Consider the following 19,289-nt stretch of genomic DNA (forward strand, 5'->3'; position numbering starts at 1 on the left):
GAGCTGTTTGAGAAGGGAGAGAATTCCATAGCTTTTATGGAAGCGGTGAGACATTTGAATAATTGATAGATATGATTATGGCTGACAATAGAAGGAAAGAAATTAGAAGCACAAGTCAATAGAAGCTGAACAAGAAAGGAAATTTACTTATGATATTCTACCTGGCCAAAAATCAACACGTAGACAATGTTTCTTAAACTTGCCTGACTTTAGGAATTATTGGGGGGTGCTTTCTAATAATATGGATATCCAGAGTTCTCTCCTTAAGATTCTGATTAACTAGATATGGGGGTCCAGAGATCTGTTTAACAAGCAATGCAGGTTTTTATCCTTAGGAAATATACTAACAAGAAAAGCATAGAAAACTCAGTGTGATTATAGAAGATTTTATCAGCCTTGAAATGAAAAAATAAAAGTACAGAAGATAAAAATTGGAAGAGAGAAGAATGAAGAAAGAGGTAAAAAGCCGGTTAGTTGAGTCAAGAAACAGTGTATATGTTTGGTGGAGCAAGGAATAAAGCTGTGAAGTGTTAAGGCTGGCTAATAGAGAATTTAAAGGGAATAAGTTGGGGTCAAACGAACAAAGCTTAACCTCTCAGAGGTGGAATCAGTAGACAATATTCTAAAATAGTAAATTAAAACCTAACCATATAAATATTTAGAGAGATTAAGATAACATCTAGATCTGAAGTAAGTTGAGGTGAAGGTGGGTTGCTCTGAGTGGAACTGGATTGGAGAGAGGTGCGGACTTTTCTTTTTTAACCATGCACATGCATTGCTTTGTTTAAACAACAACAAAATAGATATTTATAAAAGTAAATTGGCAACAACTTGGTTTCAATTCTAAAGAAACAACCAATCTGAGCTACAGATAATGAAGTGCTAATTGAAGATTTTGTTTCTAATCTGTGCTTCAGTTGTATCTTTGAAAGGTGATTGCCACAGTGCTTGCTGCATGTACTGTGTCTCTCTGTCCATGGCTCATAGGTATGATGTAGATTACCCCGTTCATTTTATAGAGGATCGGGATAGGTAGCACAGGTTTCTCCGCTATCCAGAAGTGGAGCGGTCCTATGAAACCATTCGTAAGCGGAAATGACATAAAGCTAAGAAGCATTGCCTTAGGATACATCTTGCTAACGAATGCACAGAATCAATGGAGAGAGCACAGGTGCTCACAGACACAGTTCAAAACGATGGCAGCTTGTTGCTGAGATGATCAGTAGTTCCCAGGGAAGGAGCTTGGCCAGGCCACTCTCACTGCTCAGGGGTGCTGGCTGCCTCTGGAACAGCTGCTGGAAAACACACTAAACGCTATTTTTGATTTTTGCCTTTTTGTAAAAGCAGAAATCCTCTTTGAATTTCTTTCTGTTAGCAAAAACAGACACTAATGTAGGTCTTCTGTAAAAGTAAAGTGGTGTAAAGTGAACTTTGAAAAAGCAGGGAGTACCTGTACCTATCTTTAAATCTGCCTTTAGAGAATCTTAATACCCTTTAAGTGGTGCCTAATAGCATACTTACAGCACTGACACTAGAAAATCTTTAACGGATTCTCATCCTTACTTAGGTCAGTGATTTGAATTATTATTTTTTAATTTTTAAGAACTTTTATTGAGATATAATTGACATACAAATAAACTGCATATATTTAAAGTGTACAATTTGATTTTTTTTATATTAGTAATGTATATATGGCAATCCCAATATCCCAATTCATTCCCCTAAACACCCCCCCATCCCTGCCACCCCCACTTTCCCCCTTTGGTGTCCATATGTTTGTTCTCTACATCTGTATCTCTATTTCTGCCTTGCAAACAGGACTTCTTTGTGTGTGTGTGTGTGTAAGAACTTTTATTGAGATAGAGTTAACATACAATAACCTGCGTATATTTAGAGTGTACAATTTGGTATCCCAACCTCCCAGTTCATTCCCCTAAACCCCCCCCCCCCCAATCCCTGCCACCCCCACTTTCCCCCTTTGGTGTCCAATGTGTTTGTTCTCTACATCTGTGTCTCTATTTCTGCCTTGCAAATAGGACTCCTTTGTTTTTACATTTACAGGATGATGCTGATTCTGGTAATGTGTAGCATACTCCCTGTCTTCGCTGTGGGCATTGCTCACATTTTAGCACTTTTGTATTCCGACATCTAGTACATTGTCTTTTATGTAGTACTAAATTGTATCTTGCTTAATTGAAGAAAATTGAGACAATTCAGTTTCAGAGAAATCGAGTGACTTTATCAGTCTCAGAAACTACAAGGCAGACTCTTGGCCTCTGTGTTCATTGTTCCTGTGCAGATTTATTGGTATGTTGCCCATCAAAGCATTATAATTATCAGAGATCTAATGCCCTCTTTTATTTTCCCAGAAATTATTCCTCTTTTCTTTATTATTTTGTTTTTATTTAAACTATTGCATGATCCAAATGGCTTCTAGTAGGTTTGGCTATCTGAGTCAGACCATTCAATTACATTAATATTCTTTTTGCCTTCCAAAATGGCAATTAGAAAACAATTTTAACGTATATATTGAAGTTACCTTAGTGTTTGAATATATTTCAATCCCAATTTAAAGGGAGAGATATCTAAGCACGCTTCTCTCAGATCTTTAGCTTTTAGTGATCACAGCCTAGTCTAGTCCTGTTTTTCCTCATACTTGAGTAGCATGTGCCCCTTTTACATCTTAATAAGTTTGTTGGGGCTTGTCCCCAATTAACAAGAGCTTTAAGAAAACAACACCAAATCAGTGTGCTAGAGGTATCATTTACTTTTAATTACAAAGGCAGCCCAGCTATTCTGTCAAGTTTCCTCTACCTCATTAATTTTAATAAACTTTACTGGTTTGTACAACTTCCTGAATTCTTAGAGCTGAGATTATTATTAATTTCCATTGCAAGGATAGGTTCCGAATGTAACAACTGAAGTAGTCTGCTAAAGGATTACATCTTTCTTCTCTTCAAAATTCTACCTTATCTTTGTGACTTAAAGCGGAGAAAAGAATCACAGATGGGTGGTTGTCATTTGGAATAAGTGATTGTATTTATGTGTTACTATACTATATTTTTCTTAACTGCCTTTTTTTCCCTCCATATATATTTATTTTAAAAATTACATAGAATAAAGTATACTCTTTTTTTTTTTGGTGAACATTTCTGAGTTTTAGTAGAAACACAGATTCATTTAAACATCACCACAATCATGGTACAGAACAGTCTATCACTCCCCCAAATTTCCTTGTGGCCCCTCTTTCGAGTCAGCTCCATCCTCTATCCTCAACCTCTGGCAACCCTGGTCTGGTCTTTATCCCTATAGTTTTGCCTTTTCCAAAATGTCATCTAAATGGAATTGTTTCCGTCTAGCTTCTTTCACGTAGCATATTACATTTTAGATTTTTTTCATTTTCTTGTGTGTATCAATAGTTCACTCCTTTTTATTATGGACTAACATACTGTTGACTAAAATGCTATTGTGTGGGTGCAACAGAGTTTGCTTATCCAGTTACCAGTTGGACATTTGGGTTGCTTCCAATTTTTGTGATTATTGAGTAAAGCTGCTATAAACATATACCTAGAAGTTTCTGTGTGAACATAAGTTTTCAGTTTTCATGGTTCAGTATGTAATAGTAGGATTTCTGGGTCATATGTTTAACTTTATAAGAAACTGCCAAACTGTTTTCCAAAGTTGTTGTACCATTTCCAATTCCTACCACTATATTTTATTTTAATAGAAAATATGTAAATGTGACCCACTTAATACCTTTGTTATTTATAGAAAAGTAAATAATCATGCAACAAACTGGTAATTTTGTTCTTTCTGTTCTTGCGTTGCTCATAGAAGACTAAAATCAGGCAGAGAATTTGAAATTTGATGTGGTATGCAAAAGAGAAGTTTTTTTTTAAGGTGAATCCTTTTTAACTGATGGAAAAGAGCTTTATAGATCATAGTGAGTTTTATACCCTTTGCCACTGTGTGCTTTTTCTCCTCTTTATCTTACTTTGTGCACCGGGGTCCTTCATGAGTTACTTTGTTGCTAAGGTGGGAAAAGAAAAATTACTTTAACAGCTTGTACAGAAAAATGAAACAGTAATAGAGGTATTTGCTCAGCAAATATTTATTAAATGCCTACTAAGTGCTAGGAACTTATGGATACTGGGGATTCAGTAGACAGCATAACAGAACAAACTAAAACAAACAACAACAACAAATCTTTCTTCAAGTCTATTGATAAGTGCTAAGGAAAACTCACACGACATAAGAAGAGGCCCTTGTTAAGTTATACACTTCTGATTGTATTGGACTGAAGCCATGGTTTGTTTTCATTTGTTTAAATAAACTTTATTTTGGAATAATTTTAGATCTGGCAAGGTTGCAACAACAGTGCAGAATTCTCTTTGTTGTACTTTGGAGATGTGTTTTCTACAAACAGTTTTGTGGCGAGAGGGTGTTGTGCAAGTCTGTTGGCGTCAATTTGCGAACAGCATTTATTCACTTGGTATCTCTGTGTCACATTTTGATAGTTCTCACAGTATTTCAAACTTTTTCATTATTATAACATTTGTTAAGGTGCAGTGTGATCAGTGATCTTTGGTGTTACCAGTATGACTCACTGAAGGCTCAGATGATGGTTAGCATTTTCTTTTTAGCAACAAAGTATTTTTTAATTAAGGTGTATTACTGTTTTTTAAATATAATGCTGTTGCACACTTAATAGACTACAGTGTAGTGTAAACATGACTTCTGTATGCACTGGGAAACCAGAAGTTTGTGTGACTTGCCTCATTGCGATATTCTCTTTATTGCAGTGGACTGGAACCACGCCCAAGGTTTGCCCGTACCCATTGTTTATTTTGTTGCTCAACTTGTTCCAGCTTTGGCGTTGGGGAGCTCTTTCAGGTTGGCTTCATTTCCCTTTGAGATACCTCCAAACCTTTTGTTTTTTGAGCACTTGGTTGGTTTCTGGTACTACAGGATATTCCAGGTTCATCTTGTATATTCTTTGCCCGGCCCTAGTTCTTTCCACTGGACAGTGGTATTTAGAAACCAAAATTTGGGTTCTAGGTATACTCATTGCTACTAGAGTGTCAGCCAGTCCTTATTTTTTTTTTATTAAGATATTTTTAAAGTCTTAATTTGAAAATTAGACCAAAGAAGTAGCAGGCCAGAAGTAGAACATACCCTGACTTAGGAAGTTACAAAGTGAAAATTTTCTGTGGCTATGTTAAGCTCAGCTTTTGGAAACATGCATTCCAATAAAAGTATGCACTGGGTTATTGTATTTTATTTAAATAATATATACTTTTAGAGGTATTTTATACATACATTTCAGTGTGCGATGAGGATAGAATGGTTTCTGTTATCAAAGTTTGTTTTTGTTTTAAGCTTTGCCTTAATATTATCATCCTTGTCACTTTGAGTGGGACAAATAATTTGTTTCTTTTAACTTGGTAGGACCTTTGATCCTTTGTTCCCGTGAATTGTAGGTGGAAATTGGGAATTCTGTTAGGTTTCTCTTGGGAAAATTCACATCAGTTTTAATCCATTTCACTTATTAATGAGTCTCTTTTCAAAAGTAAGATTTTTCCTATTTGGGGTTTTAGTCTAATTTAGACATTTTTTGCTTTCGATGTGCAAGCCAGAGGAATAAGTAAATGGTTTCAGCAACCCAAATGTGGTTGATTTGGTATGTACAGCAGTCCCCCTTGTCTGTGGTTTTGCTTTTCACAGTTTCAGTTACCCTTGGTCATATGTGGTCTGAAAATATTAAGTGGAAAATTCCAGAAATAAATATTTCATAAGTTTTAAATTGTGCGCCACACTGTTCTGAGTAGCGTGATGAAATCTGCTGTTGTCCTATTTTGCCCTGCTTTGTCCCTGTCCTGGGTGTGAGTCATCCCTTTGTCCAGCCTTAGTAGATATCTCAGTTGTCAGACCGACTGCCCAGGCCTCACAGAGCTTGTATTCAAGTAATCCTTATTTTTCTTAATAATGGCTCCAAAGTGTAGGAGTAGTGATACTGGCAATTTGGATATTATTCTCTTATTGTGTCTAATTTATAAATTAAACTTTATCATAGCTATGTGTGTATAGGAAAAAAACATATTATATGTAGGGTTTGGTACTATCCACAGTTTCAGGCATCCATTGGGGTCTTGAAATGTATCCCCTGAATTTAAGGGTGGGACTACTGTTTTTCTCTTTGGTCATCAGATTGGAGCAAGTTTTAAAAGTTGAATTAAACTTTAAGTTGGGAGTTAAAGTTCATTTTGAAAAAAAAACATTAAAAGCTTATTTAAATTTAAAAGTGGGTAAGAATATAATTGCTCTAAAGAACAAGATAGTCCATTACTTTAATTCCGTGTTTTTGTTTTTGTTTTCCTTTACAGAGAATGTAGCTGGTCACTACATTTCCCCCTTTCATGATATTCCTCTGAAGGTGGACTCTGAAGAGGTACTGTTTTCACTTGTTTTGGGCATGAAAATATGTACTTCTAGTATCAGCATAAAATGCTTTCTGGAAGCATCTCGAAAGGAGAGAATGTGGTCCGAAGTCAAGAAGGGCAACAGAGCTATAACAGGATTACGAGCCTCCTTTGTGAATTAGGATGTGGGTAAGAATAGGATTCTTCCAGGAGGACTTGGGGAGAAGGAGACGGTGGTGGTCTGTACAGCTTAGAATTTGTCTGGAAATAAAAATTTAAGGTTAAGAATTTAGGAGGTTAACAAGAGGCTTATTTTTACTAACAGTAGTAGTGGTGGTAGTAATGATAAGATAGTTGGCATTTGTGGACTCTTTCATTTGCCAGCCACCATGTGAACACGTGCCATGTGTTTTCATCCTCATGAGTGGCTGTTATCATTCTCCAAGGACACTGGAGCTGAAGGCATGTTATTGACTTGTCTAAGGTCACACAGCTGATAAGGCCCACAACCAGGTTTTGAACTAGCATTTCATGCTCTTTAATTAGCCTATGAGACAGATGCTAGAAAGATAAAGTTGGGAAAGTCGTCGTGTTTGAATAGCTATTCTTTTAAAACCTAAAATTACTTAATGGGTGTGAGGATGGAAAGCATGCAGGTCTGCCGGGAGGGAGATCTGCTGCTCAGGGTGGAACTGTGAGGGGCTTGGAACACCGGAGTGCTGCGAGGGCTCCCCTGACCGTTGGAGGGATGGCATAATTGGTAGTGGACATTAGTCGTCAGCGTTGGAAGCTCTTTCCTTAACATCCGAGCCCTTAATTGACTTATTTCATAAGCACATTTTTTAAGGGGCAGGACTGTTAAGTAAGTACCCAGGACTACATTCCAGGTTGAGATTCTGTGGGGCTGGTCAGTGGGGTTGGGTTTTCTAGAACTGTGGTGAGATCAGTGTGGGGGCAGAGGCCAGTGAAGAAGGGGGACGCTGCCTCGGATGCAAGGCCAGTTTGACCTTTTTGGTGTTGCCTCAGGGACCACGTGTTGGGCGCCATCCTGAGGTTCCGGAGCACTGGGGTGGGATGGGTGCGGCCCCGCAGCCCTGCCCGGGGCTGGACTGTCGGTCCCGGCGGCAGTGGGGAGGACGGCAGTGCAGCTTTCCTGAGCGCTCCCAGCGCTGAGCCAGGCACTGCTCCCAGAGCTTGACTTGCGTTATTTCAGTGCGTCCGGGGCTACTGTTATCACCCTTATTTTGTTAATGAGGTTAAGTACCTTGCCCACCGTCACAGATCTAGTTTGTTGTGGAGGCGAGATTTGAACTTTGGTGCTCTAACTCCACAGACTGTATCTTTTTTTTTTTTAAATGTTTCTTCAGGCTTTACTTTAAATGATAGCAGCTTTGAGGTCAAGAAGACAATAGGTAATGGTGCCTTGATATAGTAGAAAAAAAAAGGCAAAAGGAAAGGTATTTTATTCTAAACTATTTTTTACAGACACATGTAAAACTGTAGTCATTTCCTATAATGTCTGTAGACTTTTCTATAAATAATTCTCCCAGAAAGAGCCAGGAAAAGGATGCTCGGCAGCAGGGGAACCCTTTTCTACAAAGCCTGTATCTTTTTTTTTTTTTTTTTTAATATTTATTTATTTGGCTATGCTGAATCTTAGTTGCACACGACACCTTCATTGCAGCATGTGAACTCTTAGTTGTAGTATGTGGGATCTAGTTCCCTGACCAGGCATCGAACCTGGGTCCCCTGTGTTGGGAGTGCAGAGTCTTAGCCAGTGGTCCACCAGGGAAGTCCCTGCAAAGCCTGTATCTTAACTGCTCCTGTGTAACCCTTCTAGCTCATTACTTCTGAGGAGTATTCAGCTACAGGACAAGAAATCCATAGAATCTGGAGAGAGAAAGAAACCAGTGAGAGGGCAGAAGGAACTCCACAGTTACTGTGTGTCTGTGTGTGAACGTGTGCGTGTGTGTGTCCGTGTGTTTTGGCCAGTGAGCTCTCCAACCTAGATATCTCACCTCTCCCAACAACTCTCTTTGATTGTGGCCAAAAGTGCGTGCATTTATCTACTTATTTGTTCATTAATTTATTCATTCAGTAAACAGTCATTGTAATGCTTCTTATGAGCCTGACTGGATTCCAAGCAGTCGAGTTGACAGTAGTGAACAAAGCGAACATAGTTCCCGCTCAGCCAGAGGAGACTCACAACCTCAAAACAAGCAAGTCAGTCAGATAATGCTGAGCGCTAGAAACCTACAAGAGGGTACGCAAGGTAGGAGTGACTGGTGGGTGCTTCTTCAGGTGGGGGTGTCCTGTGACGGAGTCTGTATTCCTAATAACAATAGCCATGATGATTATAATAATGTTTGTATGAATCATGTAGTGGATGGGATGGAGGTAAAACAGAGAGTCAGCTTTACACTTCCCGATGGGCATAATATTCTACCTGAGGAGGATGGGTTTTGGGGAACATGAGACTTGGGGTTATGAAAAATTGAGGCTAGGGCAGGAGGAAGTAGAACAGGCTATCCCAGTGAATTCTGGGCCTGTGGAGACTGGCACACACAGCGGTTGTGTAAATCAGTTTCCTTCGTTCCCAGTCACAACCATTAGAACTGTTGCACCTGATGCTTTGGGTGGAGGTATTTTAGGAACAGAAATAACGTTTCAGCACTGACTTGGAATAATTGTTTTCCTGTGTGTTTTGCTTCCTCCATCAGTCCTTTGGTGTGTAAAAGTTACGTATAGGGTGTGAACGTTTGTGAACGGTATAATTTTTCCCCCCAGCCCACCACATACTCTTTTAGTTTAGAAGCGCCTGATGGAGGCATGGTAATCACACCTTAGTGGAACTCGCAGGCAGGAGGTGCAGCCGAGTACTTTCATGGCTTGTTAGTCACCCTCCCTGGAGTTTCATTTCAATAATGAAATGACTGTTTTAAGCATAATCACTGGAAACTGCCAGTCCTTTCGTAAATACCAAACAGAGCCTTTGCTTGTTTTATAAAAACTGGGGAAATATACTCGAAAGAGATTTAGCTTTTCTGATAATTTGCTTTATGGAACACTGAGGCTCAGGCACTGGGGTTGCAAATGCTGAGAGAAAAATGAAGTGGGCATTTGGTCGATTCTCTGTTGAATCAGGTTTCTGGAAGCCTCTGTAGTGGAATGTTTGTACAGTACTCATATTTTCATTGCTTTGCAGTCAATGCAGCTGTATTCTTTCATGAAATATTACAATCTTAAATACCATCTTTTTAAATTGAAGTATAGTTGATTTAGAATGATTGAGGTGTACAGCAAAGTGATTCAGTTATACATATATATATTCTTTTTCATTCTTTTCCATTATAGGTTATTACAAGATATTGAATATAGTTCCCTAAGCTATGGAATAGGTCCTTGTTGTCTATTTTACATATGGTAGCGTGTATCTCTTAATCCCAAATTCCCAATTTATCCCTCCCACCTTTTCCCCTTTGGTAACCATATGTTTGTTTTCTACATCTGTGAATCTATTTCTGTTTTGTAAATAAGTTCTTTTGTATCATTTTTTTGGATTCCACGTGTAAGTGATACTGTGTGATATTTGTCTTTCTCTGTCTGTCTTACTTCACTTAGTATGATAATCTCTAGGTCCATCCATGTTGCTGCAAATGGCATTATTTCTTTTTTATGGCTGAGTAATATTTCATTATATATATATATATATTTATATGTATGCATCTAACATCTTCTTTACCCATTCATCTGTCGATGAACATCTAGGTTGCTTACATGTCATGGCTATTGTAAATAGTGCTGCTGTGAAAATTGGGGTACATGTATCTTTTTGAATTAAAGTTTTTATCTTTTCCGGGTATATGCCCAGAAGTGGGATTGCTGGATCATATGGTAGCTCTAGTTTTAGTTTTTTAAGGCATCTTCATACTGTTCTGTGTAGTGGCTGAACCAATTTATCTTCTTACCAGCAGTGTAGGAGGGCTCCCTTTTCTCCACACCCTCTCCAGCACTTATTATTTCTTGGCTTTATGATGGTGGCCATTCTGACCAGTGTGAGATGGTACCTCATTGTATTTTTGAATTGCATTTCTCTAATAACCATCTTTTCTTTTATAGGAAAATGGCATTCCTACAAAGAGAGCACGAAATGATGAATATGAGGTATATCTAAAGGCTTTTATTTGTGTGTATCACTTATTATTGTCTTAAAGACCTTGATGGTAGTTTGCCTTTGTAAAATGATTCTGAATTATTCTCCCTTGCAAAACTTTTGTGTGCATTCTGATGTCTTTCTTCTTCTAGTATCTCTTTAAGGCAGCTAGGGACAATATTACCATTTTTCTTTTTTTCCCTTGTAAAATATACATAACATAACATTTACCATTTTATTTATTGTGCACTTTTTTAAGAGTACAGTTCAGTGACATTAAGTAGTTTAACATGTTGTGCAGTCATCACCACCATCCATCTCCAGAACGTTTCATCTTCCCAAACTGAAACTCTGTACCCATTAAGCCATAGCTCTCCGTTCCCGCTTCCATGCAGCCCCTGGTAACCACTATTCTACTTTCTGTTTATGAATCTGACTATTCTAGGATCCAGGAACAAGTCTTAATTGTTCTTGACTTAGGGCCAGAATACTTGACTGATGTCTGTCATCCCTTTTCTTGCTGTTGATGCCTTTTATCTTGCTTATTCTAGGCAGCTTTTCCTGCCTTCTTTTCCCTTCCCAACCTTCTTGCCATCTAGTCTCCCATCTGGCTGAAACTTAGGACCCCAGCCTTCGAATCTACTTCCAAACATAGCTGTGGGGGCTGTTTAATTCCTACCACCTTTGCCTGCTCTCCATCTTGTATGTTCCTAAGCTGGTGTTTGTCAAAATGGTCCTAAGCCATCTGCATTGGAACCACTTAGGGCACTTGTTAAAATTTCAGATTCCTGGTCCATTCTATAGCTACTAAATCAGAATCTCTGCTTGATGGGGACTGCCTAGTCTACATGTTTAGCAAGTGTTCCAGGGAACCCTATACACACTGAAGTTTGAGAAGCACTGCCCCAGATGCTGGGTGAATAGACATTCAGGGGCTCAGGTCTTTATAGGTTCCTAGAGACTTTCAGTGTTCATCTGGAAACAGTTGTTTCAGTGGGAAATACGTATTCTGAGTATACACAGCCAACTTAAAATTTAATTCTTAGAACACAGTTTGTGTGTTGGAGACGACCTGATTTGAGTGGGTTTTTTGTTCCTTTGTTTCTTGTTTTTTTAATTCTCTCCTATTTCTCCCACCGCCCCCAGGCCTCGGCAGCCACGTTTCTACTCTCTTTCTATGAATTTGGCTTTAAAAATTTTTTAATATTCCACATACGGGTGATGCCATGCAGTATTTGACTTCCTCCGTCTGGCTTACTTTAGTGTGCATAATACCTTCCAGGGTCATCCATCCTGTCGCAAAGGGCAAGATTTCCTTCTTTTTCATGGTTGAATAATATTCCCTTGTATATATGCAACATCTTTATCATTCATTTGCTGACAGCACTTAGGTTGTTGCCATGTCTTGGCTGTTAAGAATATTGCTATAATGGGCATGGGAGTGTAAATATGTCCTCAGTATCCTGTTTTCAGTTTTTTTGGATATATACTCCTGAGCGGGATTGCTGGGTTATGTGGTAGTTCTCTTTTCATTTTTTTGAGGAACCTCCCTACTGTTTTCCGTTGTGGCTGCACCAGTTTACGTTCCCACTGGCAGTGCGCAAGGGTTCCCCTTCCCCCACATCCTCGCCAGTACGGGTTATTTCTTGTCTTTTTGGTGATAGTCATTCTGACAGGCACGAGCTGGTAGCTCATTGTGGTTTTGATTTGCGTTCCCATTTCCCTGATGGTGAGTGTTGTTGGCCATCTGTATGTCTTCTTTGGAAAAGTGTCTGTTTAAAACCTGTGCCCAGCTTTTTAACTGGATTTTTTTTTGCTGTTCAGTTACATGATTTCTTTATATATTTTACATATTAACCCCTTAACAGATACATGACTTGTAAATATTTTCTTCCCTTCTGTAGGTTGCCTTTTCATTTTGTTGCCTTTGCTGTGCAGAGCTTGTTAGTTTAATGTATTCTCACTTGTTTATTTTTGCTTTTTTGCCTTTGCTTTTAGTGTCAAATCTGAAATTTATTTGATATTTTAAGCGTTAGAAGGAGGATAGAAGGGTGATTCCTCTCATTTTTTTCTCCAGGTATATAAAATTTACTGACTGCTTTTTCATCTTTTTTTTTTTTTTTTCTGCAATAAAAATGGAAGGGAAAAATAGAAAGAAAATAACTGAAGGAAGAGGTAAATGCCCCCTGACCCGCATCCAGCTTTCCGAATTTGAAATGTGTCCCTTTGTATCTTTGTGATTTCCTAATAAATTTCAGCAGGCCATTTTTGCTTTGTAATTAACACCAATCTTAGGATAACCAGACTAACATTGGCTTTAAAAAATTACAGGTCGCCTGCATTTTAGTCAGAAAGAAGAAAAACAGGCTGGAAATACACTCCTAGTGATCAGGAGCAAATGATGGGGGAGAGTATAGTTTGCAGGCTTAAAATTCAAACCTGATCCATTGTTCTTTTGGCCTAATTCGAGTCTCTGTGAGTGGTTTTGGTGGGTATCGTTGTGTAAAGGATTGTCACTAGCTTTGTCTTCTCTGTCACCTCTGAGTAGTCATCTGCATGCATTTGTTCTCTTATAGCCAGACTTTCAGGGATGAATAAATTATGCGAACATCTGCCATTTACTTAGGTTTTTCTTTTTAACAGCTACTTCAGACATATTTAAACAGGTGCTGGGGTACCTCTTGAAAGAGCATAGAAAATGAAACATAACAGCAGGCCTGTGTGTAAGGTTGCTAAGATAGGTATGAGACATACTTCTAAGAAGCAATTGTTGAGAATTGATTCTCAGCTTTGTTCTTTGTCTCATTATGAGCATGCAGTTTTGTCACTGGTAAACTTTAGTCGTATCTAGAAGAACTTAAAAACCATCATTATTTTTGTGGCTCGATTTATATTTAATTGTGTAAACAGCATTCTTTGAATTAATAGCATTCATGTTTCACTAAGAAAGTCCCATATATTGTTTAGCCTTGCTTTAAACCAGAGGTTCTCAGCTCTGGCTGCCTATTAAAATTGCTTGCGAAGCTTCTAAACATGAACAGTGCCATGACTCCACCCCAGAACCACTGAATTCAAATGTGCAGGAGATGGGGTTCTAGGAATTTCTCTTCCTTTGATCGGTTCCAGCTCTCCAGGTGATTTTGCAGTGTGGCCCAGTTGAGAGTAACTATATGGAATCACTGCTTTTCAGATGGTCTGTGGTGAAGGATAGTCTTTTGGTTTGTTTATTTCTAATCTGTTGTGAACTGATACTTAAAAATTCAATCAAAATGAATTATTAGAAGAGCATAATTCAAGTTCCAAATTTTTGTTATTACGTTCAAGAATCATAAAAATTACTCTGTCAAATTGTTGTAAATGTTTCTAAATGAACCAGGAATAGTCAGCTTGCAGATTAGCCTGGGTCCATGATCACACTTGAAGTAGGACTGTTTTAAATCATTGCTTTGAAAAGTTGTTGGTTACTGATACCAGAGTGGCACGCAAGTCAACTTTAAGTGTCAGACTTTCTCTTTGTAAGGCCATTACTGTAGGAAATTATTTTTACTCACCGGCTGATCTAGAGTCTCTTTTGTTTTAAGTACTCTGCAAAGTTCAGAAATGCTAAAAAGAAGTGATGGTCCTTTTGTAACTTTAGGGAACCAGAGATCACTAGACATGCAAGCTAAGCTTTGAAACTCTTTGTAAACTTTATACCTATACCAATAGCCTTAATTTTATATTATGATCATAATAACTTGGATTTAAACATTGTTTTATAATTTTTAAAATACTTCATAATTGTCTGTATTTTCATTTAAAGTATGTGATTGATCTTCACAACAATCTTGTGCTAGGTGAGGAAGGAGATTATCACACTTACTTTGTAGACTGGAAAAGTGAGACATTCAGCTCTCTTTCCTATTTCAGTTGAAAAATGAAATTGAAACAGGTTTCCTGGCTCCATTCTGGTTCTGTCACTAGCCTGCAAAAATATTTCCAGAAATGTAGCAACTCCTAACACTGCACAGTAGTGGGCAAGTGACATGATCAGGTTTAAATTCTGTTGTGTTTTAAGCCACTTCTTCTCTAATTTTTTAGAAGGAATTTAAGGCATAGGCTGACATAGGATGCAGACTCAGCATTTTTTGTGGGGAAAACTAAAGTCTTCTCATTGCAAGAGATAAGTGAAAAAATAAAGGCAAGATTTAAAATTTTTTCTTTGTTGTGTTTTTAAATTGCAGAATTTGTTTAACATGGTTGTCGAAGTACCTCGGTGGACAAATGCTAAAATGGAGGTATGGAAATATTCTATTAATATCAAATGGAAATGATTAATAATGATATAAAAACTTTGTTTCAAGTCGTTTGCCATAATATTTTGAATTTGGGATGGTTGACAAACTATAATAAAAACAATGGAAAACGTTCTTGTGAACTGACTTTGAATCTAATTTCAAAAAGGAAAATATTATTCAAAGCTGAATTTACACTTTAAGAGAGTGTTTTCCATTTTTGCCTCCCTAGTTTGTTATACACATATTTATTTAATTTTCCTTGACTCCTCTCTCTTTGAAAATGACGAATATTTTCAAGATTTTCTTAGATACGTTCTGAGATGTAGTTTGTTCATGGACACAACTGAAACGTATTATTTGGGGCTGATGGCAATTTTGGTTTCTAAGGACTTAACTCTCCTTTAGATTTTATCTTACTCTACCAGGAATGAAAGCATTTTCCTGGCCAACTCTTTATTTCCGAGCACTTTCTAAGAGCATCTGCTGTTCCCTGGTTAGCTAACCCCCTCCGTGAACCATGAACACATCAAGAACTTCCCTTTTGCTTTTTAGAATTTTATTATTTCATCTTCAGTTAGGTAAGATCCCTTATAGTTCTGAGTGAAATTTAATTTATGGTGCTCAGTTTGTTTAGTTATTTAAGCCTTCTCCAATGACTTTGGATGTGATGGCAAGTATTATTTTAGGTGTTTAAGGATTGCTGTGTCAGAATCTATTTCTCAGATTTTATATTTGGAGGATTGTCAGTAACTACACCAAGGCCTGGTATTTTTGTTCTTGTTGTTGTTGTTAATATTTTAATAGAAAAAGTAAAGTTATTAGATTCTTCTTTTGTTTTTTAATAAATTAATTTTATTTATTTATTGGCTGCGTTGGGTCTTCCACTGCTGCGCGGGCTTTCTCTAGTTGCAGCGAGTAGAGGCTACTCTTCATTTTGGTGCACCGACTTCTCATTGAGGTGGCTTCTTTTGTCGCGGAGCATGGGCTCAAGGCACTCAGGCTTCAGTAGTTGCAGCACGAGAGCTCAATAGTTGTGGCTTGAGGGCTCTAGAGCGCAGGCTCAGTAGTTGTGGCTCACGGGCTTAGTTTGCTCTGCAGCATGTGGGATCTTCCCAGCCCAGGGATGGAACTGCTGTCCCCTGCATTGGCAGGCAGGTTCTTAACCACCATGCCATCTGGGAAGCCCTCTTCTTTTGTTTTTGCTTTAAATACGTTTTATCATTCTGGCTATTGTCTACCTCATTCGGTTATAGGATCAAGAATCTGTGAGATTCTGCCCAATGTAAGCAGTGTTTATTCATTCAAACATGGCTTCAGTTATTTTTTATTTACTTTGTAGGATAGTTTTTATTTTTCTTTTTGCATGGCAATCTGGATATGTTTGAAAGGTAACTGAAATGAAATCACTTGGTGAAAATCTTTAAGTTAACTTTATTATAAGATTGATGGTAGAAAGTCTGAGATTAGTAACAAAAAGCAAGTTGATTAATCCTTATCCTCTTGCCATTTTAATAATTTTTATTATTTTTGTTAGAAATAATGAGTTCATAAGTACTAGAGTGCCTAAAAATATAATCTGATGTTTCCTTTCCAGACAGGTTTTTTGTTGTTTTTTTTTTTACATACAGAATGGTAAATTAGAAATAAGAACTGGCTTAATTTATTTTAAAGTATCTTTGATCAGTAAGATCATATATGAATCTTTAGTCTGATAATAGCAGATTTAAAAAATGCTATTTGAATATGGGATTAATCATTTCTTATCCCCCACACCCCATCTGCTTAGATTGCCACAGAGGAGCCATTGAATCCCATTAAACAAGATGAAAAGGATGGCAAGCTTCGCTATGTGGCAAACATCTTTCCTCACAAGGGTTATATATGGAATTATGGTGCCCTCCCTCAGGTAACATTTTTGTTACAATGGTAAAACTTCTCTGTCTTCTGAAAAAATTGCCTTGTAAATCCTGTAAACTACTTGAATTTAAATTGATTCTGAGGACACGTCAGTGTGAGAGATTTGTAAATTTAAAATTTTTTTAATGCGGAGTTTTATGGTATCAGTAAATTTTTTTTTCAAAGTATATATATATGTCTGTGTTCAAGTTCTTAGAGTTGGGTATAGAGAACATCACATTTGGCATTTTGAACACATTTCTTTTTCTGGGCTTGGCTATTAAGCGTCAGTGGAAAATGTTTTATCTCCTTTATCTGCAATCATTTCTTTGGATATGACAAGTTATGCTTTTATATACATTCGTATATGACAGCATGAATTTTGTTTTTTAAACTTTAACAGATGAACCTTTTAAATTGTAACCTCTTTCAGAACTCATTGTGAATTGAATAAGGCAACTTAATTATATACTATTACGAATGCATAATTTTTAAGTGGGAAGCAATGAAAACAGTGACTGAGTAATGGTAAAGCAGCATTCCTATTTGAGAGTAACACTATTTGCTTTTCTTCCTTTCTTCTTTCACCCCTTTTGTTTTCTTCTCATGTTTCCTCACTCCTGGAAAGTGGTAACTCCTTCCAGATAATTTAGTGAGTAAAACCCAGAATATGCAGAATCAGAAATCTAGGTTTGGGGACATAGAGAAGCATCTGCCTTTGTGTTTATAAAAGCCATTAGAGCATCTGTCTATCTGCATATTTGATTTTGACATTTTAATCTTATTTATTAGTTTTAATATTTTGCATGAATTCCAAGATGCTTTTTGGGAAATATCTGCGAAAAGGGGGTCTTGCTTTATCCAACTCAAAAAAACAGCTGCCCGTGTAGAATAAACATTCACAGGAAAAGAAAAAGGGAAAATGTTTTCTAAAGAGTCAGGCTGTCTTTGATGCAGTTGGACCACCCACGTGGATACATTCTTGGTTAAAACAGGCACTTCTAAAATGGTGTGCTAAGAATGAGGATGTCTGTTGAAACCAAGAAGGCAGGTTTTCTGACTCTCCAGGTGCCTAAGTAGACATTCTGTTTGACCTAGCTGTGCAAGGGCAAGAACTTTTTTGTTAAGCTTAGGGGATATTGTCTGTAGGAGAAGATATAGATGAGGGGAAGGCCAAAGAAGCCATTGAGTTAGAGAAAGACAAAAACAGAGCCATAAAAAGAATGTTTATTTCATTAAACATTTATTAAGGATTTATGTGCTAGGCTGTGTTTCAGGTGTTGGGTAAACAAAGAAAAATGAGAGATAAATACAAGGTCAAGGCAGCATAATAAGTGACTAAGAATGTTGGTTTTGGAGCCAGCTTGCCACTGCCTAGTAATGTGACCTTGGGCAAGTTCCTTTGTCTTTCTGTACCTCACTCTCTTTATCTGTAAAATAGAGATGATAAAGTACCTACTGCACGTGGTGCTAGTGAGGTTAAATGAGTTACTGCGCGTTCATCTTAGAAGAGTGCCCAATGGATAGCGATCACATTATTATTACTACTGATACTTTTATTATTGTAGGTCTTTTTTTCTAAAAGAATTTATAGTCTCCTGGAGGTGGGGTGATTAACAGCTAAACCAGTGGTTACAGTGGAGCATTAATAGATGCTACCAGCTCATCTTTTACACTTTATTTAAAGTCCTGACAAATTTTTGTGCTCCTCTGGATGTGTTTGAATGTTCAAGGTGCTCTTACCTGCTATTATATTAGTCTGTTAGGTGCGGTAGTCCTTATATTAGAACAGAATTAGACTGCAGCTGGCTCTTTGCCCCCTGCGTCCACCACTGCCTACCAAAATTTCATACTCCACCCAGCATCCACAATACCATTTTTGCCCCTATGAGAACCTTTTACTGGTGTCCTGTTGCTAAAAGGATAAAATTAAAAGTTCCTAACGTGGCTCCTCAGCCCTTGATGACCTGGCCCTGCTTCTGCTGACTCTGTTTGCAGCCTTTGTCCTTCCTCACTTCCATTCCACCACAGCTGCTTCTGCAGTGTTTGGAGTGTCCCCTGTCGTTTGCACGCCAGCCCTTCCTTCACAGAGCTGTTCATTCATTCTATACACATTATTTGAGTACCTAATGTTTGCCAGGCCATGTTCTAAGTACTGGAGATAAAGCAGTGATAAAAGGGACAAAAATTCTTCTGGGACTTTTATTCTGGGCAGAGAGACAGACCAAAAAAAAGGGAAAATGTATAGTACATTAAATGGTGGTAAGTGTGTTGGAAAAAAAAATAAAAGCAGGGAAAGGGGCTAGGCTGTGTTGGGCTTATTGCAGTTTAGATAGGGAGAAGGCCTCAGCAAGGAGGTGTTATCTGAGGGGAGACCTGAAGAAAGTGAGAAGGTGGTATCTTAGTAAGGACCTGAGGAAGTGAGGGCCACCCAGGGCGTCTAGGAAATGCATCAAGAAACAGCAAGTATAAAGGTCCCGAGGTGGAAGGACTCCTTGAATGTCCAAGTAACAGAAAGGAAGCCAGTGGGGCAGAATGGAAGTG

At 37.9% G+C, this 19,289-nt stretch overlaps 1 protein-coding gene across 10 annotated transcripts in view; it reads left to right on the plus strand.

The window, feature by feature from the left end:
• PPA2 (inorganic pyrophosphatase 2) overlaps window positions 1-19,289 on the plus strand; it is a 96,690-nt gene that overhangs the window by 10,305 nt on the left and 67,096 nt on the right. For 6 of the 10 annotated variants that reach the window (XR_009048732.1, XR_009048733.1, XR_009048734.1 and 3 more), the window contains exons 2-5: window positions 6,384-6,448; window positions 10,539-10,583; window positions 14,796-14,849; window positions 16,636-16,755. Coding sequence is in view for 7 of the 10 variants with exons in the window: in XM_057705190.1 (XP_057561173.1) it covers window positions 6,384-6,448; window positions 10,539-10,583; window positions 14,796-14,849; window positions 16,636-16,755 (284 nt within the window). In the remaining 3 variants the exon portion in view is untranslated. Of the gene's footprint in view, window positions 1-4,802; window positions 4,894-6,383; window positions 6,449-10,538; window positions 10,584-14,795; window positions 14,850-16,635; window positions 16,756-19,289 lie in introns of all 10 variants that reach the window. The other 4 variants (XM_057705195.1, XM_057705196.1, XM_057705192.1 and 1 more) reach the window with 3 other exon arrangements.

The sequence above is a fragment of the Hippopotamus amphibius genome, chromosome 13, assembly GCF_030028045.1.
Source record: "Hippopotamus amphibius kiboko isolate mHipAmp2 chromosome 13, mHipAmp2.hap2, whole genome shotgun sequence".
NCBI classification, from domain to species: Eukaryota; Metazoa; Chordata; class Mammalia; order Artiodactyla; family Hippopotamidae; genus Hippopotamus; species Hippopotamus amphibius.